General features: G+C 35.5%; 1 protein-coding gene across 2 annotated transcripts; it reads left to right on the forward strand.

The window, feature by feature from the left end:
• The first annotated feature begins 1,310 nt into the window (after positions 1 to 1,310).
• Positions 1,311 to 5,236, forward strand: LOC142607116 (protein GAMETE EXPRESSED 1-like). Of its 2 annotated transcripts, none has more exons than XM_075778541.1 (7): positions 1,311 to 1,859; positions 2,692 to 3,219; positions 3,317 to 3,904; positions 3,987 to 4,113; positions 4,224 to 4,410; positions 4,555 to 4,705; positions 4,803 to 5,236. In XM_075778541.1, exons 2-7 carry the CDS (start codon positions 2,747 to 2,749, stop codon positions 5,056 to 5,058), a joined length of 1,782 nt encoding a protein of 593 aa, XP_075634656.1. In that variant the 5' UTR covers positions 1,311 to 1,859; positions 2,692 to 2,746; the 3' UTR covers positions 5,059 to 5,236. The 2 variants fall into 2 exon arrangements, with proteins under 2 accessions (XP_075634656.1, XP_075634653.1); XM_075778538.1 differs by having other exon boundaries at positions 1,311 to 1,674.

Genomic DNA, 5,236 nt, shown 5'->3' on the forward strand with positions numbered 1-5,236 from the left:
CCATTATGGTTAATGGAGAAGCCTTAGACCCAATTTATCCATTAAGAGGGATTAGACAAGGGGACCCCTTATCCCCATACCTATTTATCCTTTGTATGGACTTTCTTGGGCAACTGATAGAAGAAAAGTGTGCAGAAGGGATTACTAACAGCTTCGAGGCAGAGTTATGGGGGTTGCGGGATGGGCTTACTTTGTGCAGAAATTTAAATATCTCTTCTCTTGTAGTTGTGTTAGATGCAAAAGTGATTGTTGATATTTTTCATAATGTTAGTTATGAGAATAATGTTCTTTCTCCCATTTTGGATGACTGCAAGCTGCTCATGTCCAGGTTTGATCAGATTCAAGTTAATCACATCTATCGCCAAGCTAACTGCTGTGCAGATGCTCTTGCTAGGATGGGTGCTGAGCAGGATAGAAGCTTTGTATTTTTTCCTTGTCCGCCTGAGGACATTAGGAGTAGATTGGAATTTGATGGTTCTGGGTTGTACTTTATCAGACTTGGCTCTGATCTGAATTCTGTTTGTTAGATTGTGTTTTAATGTATTCGTCTTTTCACCCAAAAAAAAAAAAATCAAAACAGAAAAGCAAGTTAAAGCCAATGCATAAAGAGAAAGCAAGCTGATGCAAATGGCGATGGTGGCTGTTGGTCCGGCAGAAAGAATTAGAAGAAGACGATTACGCTAGTCTAGAGAATATAAGAAGAAGAAGAAGAAGAAGAGGATGGCGATTCTGGTCTGGTGCCCAGCAAGAGAAGAATAAGGAAAACTTCTTAAAATTTGTGCCGGTCTGATTTTGATTTATCGGTCGAAATGCCCATTTTCCCGATACATCTTGTATTCGGGGTAGCTTTTTTTTTTTTTTTTTTGGTGTACCAGTGCACTGACTAGTACGACAAATACCGGCCGGTATGGTAAGGTATATCAAAGTAGTGATGTGTGCGATCCCGTCGGTGCCTTTTTTTTTTTTAGATTTATCGCCGAACCAATATGGATTGGTTTTTCCATAACTAGAACCGATGCACACCGACAAGTATCGATTTTCGACCTACGTCGGTAGTGATTTTTTGCAGTCGATTTCATTAGTTTTATCGGTTTGAAATACATAAAAAAATAATAATTAAAAAAAAATTGTTAGTCATTAGACTTATTACTCAAAGACAATTAGTTCCAACTATAACAATAAGATAATAATTTTTTTGACTAAATAAATGTTTTGCAATGAATAAATCTTATCGGAGATATTTTTATATTTTATATTATATTTTTTCACAATAACCACAAAACGTGGCACTGTCATTTATTCTGTTTAGATGATTGTTTTCTACTTTTCTCTTCACCAGCTCTAACTCTGACTCTCTCTTCTGCAAATGCGGAAAACTGAAGCATCAATGGCGACGCTAAGGTGTAATCTACCTAAAAAATATTACCTTCTGAGATGGGGGCATAAGGAGGATTTCTTTCTAGTAATTTACAATGAATCGAAAATCAGCTCCGACTGTGTCACCGCACCGGCGTCGGAAGGGTCATCAAGTTCCGTTCACCGGCATCGGCTCCTTCGGTCGGCCCAAAGTTCAGTGCGCTTTGGTCGGTGAGGTTCGGTCACTGCTCACCCCTATATCAAACAACAAGTCAACAACTACCGAACTGAACACGAACCGTTACGCGCCTTTTGGAGGTAAATGCACCGTTTGATCATTGATGATATGGTTTAGCAATTTTTCCTTGTTTGGAAGAGTTATGTCTCATTGATTCGCTTTTAACACGAGGGCTAAAAAAAATTCGACCAAACACAATTCACAGAGGTTTTACTCTGTCCTCATCATAACAACATTCCATTTCCCATTCCCATTCCCAACCAAGGTCTCTCTCTTTCTCTCTCTTTTTGATATTTTGTGTTTTTTTTTTTTCTTTCCTGCAGTTCTTATATTCTTATTTGAATTTATACAATGTTAGTGCACTAGGTACATTAATCAGCAACCCCAATTTTCATTTTGTTTCATCTCACAAAATTGTCTTTTAATAAAATTAGTGTATTGTTTTCTTGAGTGGCACAAACTTTTTGATGTTCGATTTGAGATTATCAATTTGAGTGCGAATATGCAATGAATAAATATATAAACAATTCAGATGAAAAAATATGAGGGCGGTGCGTGTTAATTGATTTTTTTTATTTTTTTTCATTTGTTTAATTTATTTAATACTAATGGGAGTAGAAGACTGGAATAAATATTTACAACAATAAATTGGAACCCTTATTTGGTATTGACTATAAAGTCGACCCAAACCATTGGAAAATTGTGTAATTTCCCGTGTGTTTGTTTTTGGGTTCTCTGCAGGCTCTGAACTCTTTTGATTTGCATGCCTAAGCTTTTCTGTCATTTCTGGTATTTTAACGAGTACATGTTCTGATGTTAATTAGAAAAATAAAGAAAGAAAATATTTATAAATAATCAGTATTTTAATAATTTTAGGCCCACTTGTTGCCTTTCTACATAAAATTTTTTAAACTACTTTATCTTTCAACCAGTCCTTTTCGGTTTGAACATTTTTCTGCTTTCTTTTCTTGCCCCCCAAGTATGTTAGTCTCTATCCAGCTAATATATATGCGGAGTGAGGACATATCAATGTATGTGTTTGTGGATGTAGTTTGTAGTGGAAGCCTAAGTTTATATAATTGAACTGTGTTACGCAGGTTGTATAATTTGGGCGAACAACTAGAGTCTTTAAACATTCAGTGTAAAGCTCAAATGGGTCATCATCGTCATCTTCTTCTTCTGTTAATCTTAACCTCATTTTCATTGAAGTGTCAGTCATGGGGTTGGTCCTCTCCTCCTGCAGAGAATCAGTTTGATGAGAAAGCTTCTGGTACAAAGGATAATTCTGGCCTTGCTGAATTCTCCATGGAAGGTTTTAATGATCCGAATGGAAAAAGGCTAGTGGAAAGTGCCAAGAAGAAATTGGTTGGTACAAACTCTTGTTGGCAAAATGCTTACCAGCATCTCTTTGCCGGATGCTCAGAGATTTTTGCGGTGGAAGAGAAACGGTCTAGATTTGCTTGGCATCTTGGTGATTGTTTTCAAAAGGACTGTGGCAGGCCACCTTTTCCTTTCTGTGACCCAAAATCTGCCATGGTTAAATGCTTAAAGAACTTAAATGAAGATGAGCATAAGGTTTATCTTGAATTCTATCTTGAGACTAACTCCATCTGCCATCAGTTACAGTAAGTATTATTTCTTCACATAGTTTAAATAATTTCTTTTCCTTGTCTAAATGAACCTAACAACATAGGTTTTTTTTTTTTTGGATGCTAATTTCAGGGTTCACGCATTCAAGCAACAAACAGAGAGATTGGTAAATGAATTGAAAACTTCAGCCCAACTGGCTGAAGAGAAATTAGAAATTATAGAAGGCAAAACAGAATCTGTATTGCAGAACTCAAATGAAATTTATGATTCTTTGAGTTCCATTGATTCTCGAATTCAACTAGTAGCTTCAACAACTAAGGATGTAGGAGATCATATAGATGTTGTTCTCAAGCATTCAGAAGTTTTATATGAGCAATCAAAGGAGCTTGCAGCTTCTCAATCAGAATTGCAAGAAGGACAAGTGGAAATGAGAAGAAGTTTGGTGGATGGGATGGCAACTCTTAAAGATTCTTACAACATTTTGGGCCAAGAAATAGATAATTTAAGAAATGAGGCCATTGAATTAGAGAAGGGGATAACTAAAGTTGGCGATGCAATGTCTATGAAGATGAGAAGTCTGCAAAGCAAAGCAGATGACATTGGGAATATGGCAGGGGTTTCCTTAGACAAGCAGCAACAACTTTTAGATGGGCAATCCACAGCACTTGAGGGTCTTCAAATTTTAACTAAATTTCAATCCAAAGCACTAGAGGAGAGCAGGTAAAATAGGAAACTAAATGATAAATTAAATTAAAATCATTGAATCTCAGTGAATATTTTTCAGCTTACTAATGAATTACAGGAGTACTCTGCAACAGTTTGCTGAATATGGCCACAGACAACAGGAAGAGCTTCTTCAGCAGCAAGAACAGATTCAGAGAGTTCATGACAACTTGATGGAAAATTCGAAGTCAATTTTGGCTGCTCAGGTTAGCATTTTCTTATGAACTGTACCCTTTTTTTTTTTTTAGAAGCAAAGTAGTTGCTTGGATTAGTATTTTATTATTTTGACATATGGAATCTCCATCTCTTCTTTTAGGAATCTTTTGAATCAAAGCAAGCAAGCATGTTTATTGCTGTAGATAAGCTGTTTGCTTTGCACAATGCCATGCTGCTTGAATCGCGATTAATCAAAGCTTTCTTTGTGTACTGTATATCAATCTTTATCATCTACATGTTCACTAGCACGAAGCAAACGTACAAAGTCAGACCCTGGCTATATATCGGTATGTCTGACTACTTTTCCTTCTTTATATATATATATATATATATATATATATATATATATATATATATATATATATATATATATATATTATCATTTTTAAATTTGGAAACCAATATTACCATAAAATTAATTTTTCTTGCAGGACTTTGTGCTACATTCATCATTGAAGTTGCAATACTTCGGCTTGCAACGAATGATAATATTGAACAAAAATCATGGATAATAAATTTGGTCAGGTCACTCTTTTTGCTTCTTGCTTCAATTCAGATTCTACATGCCATATACACATACAGGTATGCTGAAATAATGAAAAAAATAAAATTTGGGTAAGAACTAAGAAGATCGATTTCTAGATTTCAAATTTAATTGAGTGCTTTGTAAATCATGCAGAGACTATGAAGTGCTGAACCATCAGATGCTACTAACATTAATTGAGAAGATTAATGGCATGCAAAGATACAAGGAGTTGGCATGGGACATGGATAGTGATGTAAACTGGTCAACATGGATTGACACTGACTTACCGGAAGATGTAAGCAATTTTGAAGACCCTGACTTCATAGTTGCAGAAGAAGTTGGAGAAAATTCAATCATGACCACTTCAAATACAAGACGTTATAATCTACGCAGCCGTCGAGTTCATTGAGAATCTTCTGAGTGCTAGTATTAGTTTCCATGAACTCGACAATCTTCTTAGTGCTAGTATTAGTTTCCAACAAAAATTTACGATATGATGTACTTTCAGATCAAACAGTGTATGTATTGGTTTCTTAATTTTGTAAACTTCTATGTTCAATAGAAATTTTTTTTATGCTACTTGCTTG

This window comes from Castanea sativa, chromosome 8 (genome assembly GCF_040712315.1).
Source record: "Castanea sativa cultivar Marrone di Chiusa Pesio chromosome 8, ASM4071231v1".
In the NCBI taxonomy this organism is placed as follows: Eukaryota; Viridiplantae; Streptophyta; class Magnoliopsida; order Fagales; family Fagaceae; genus Castanea; species Castanea sativa.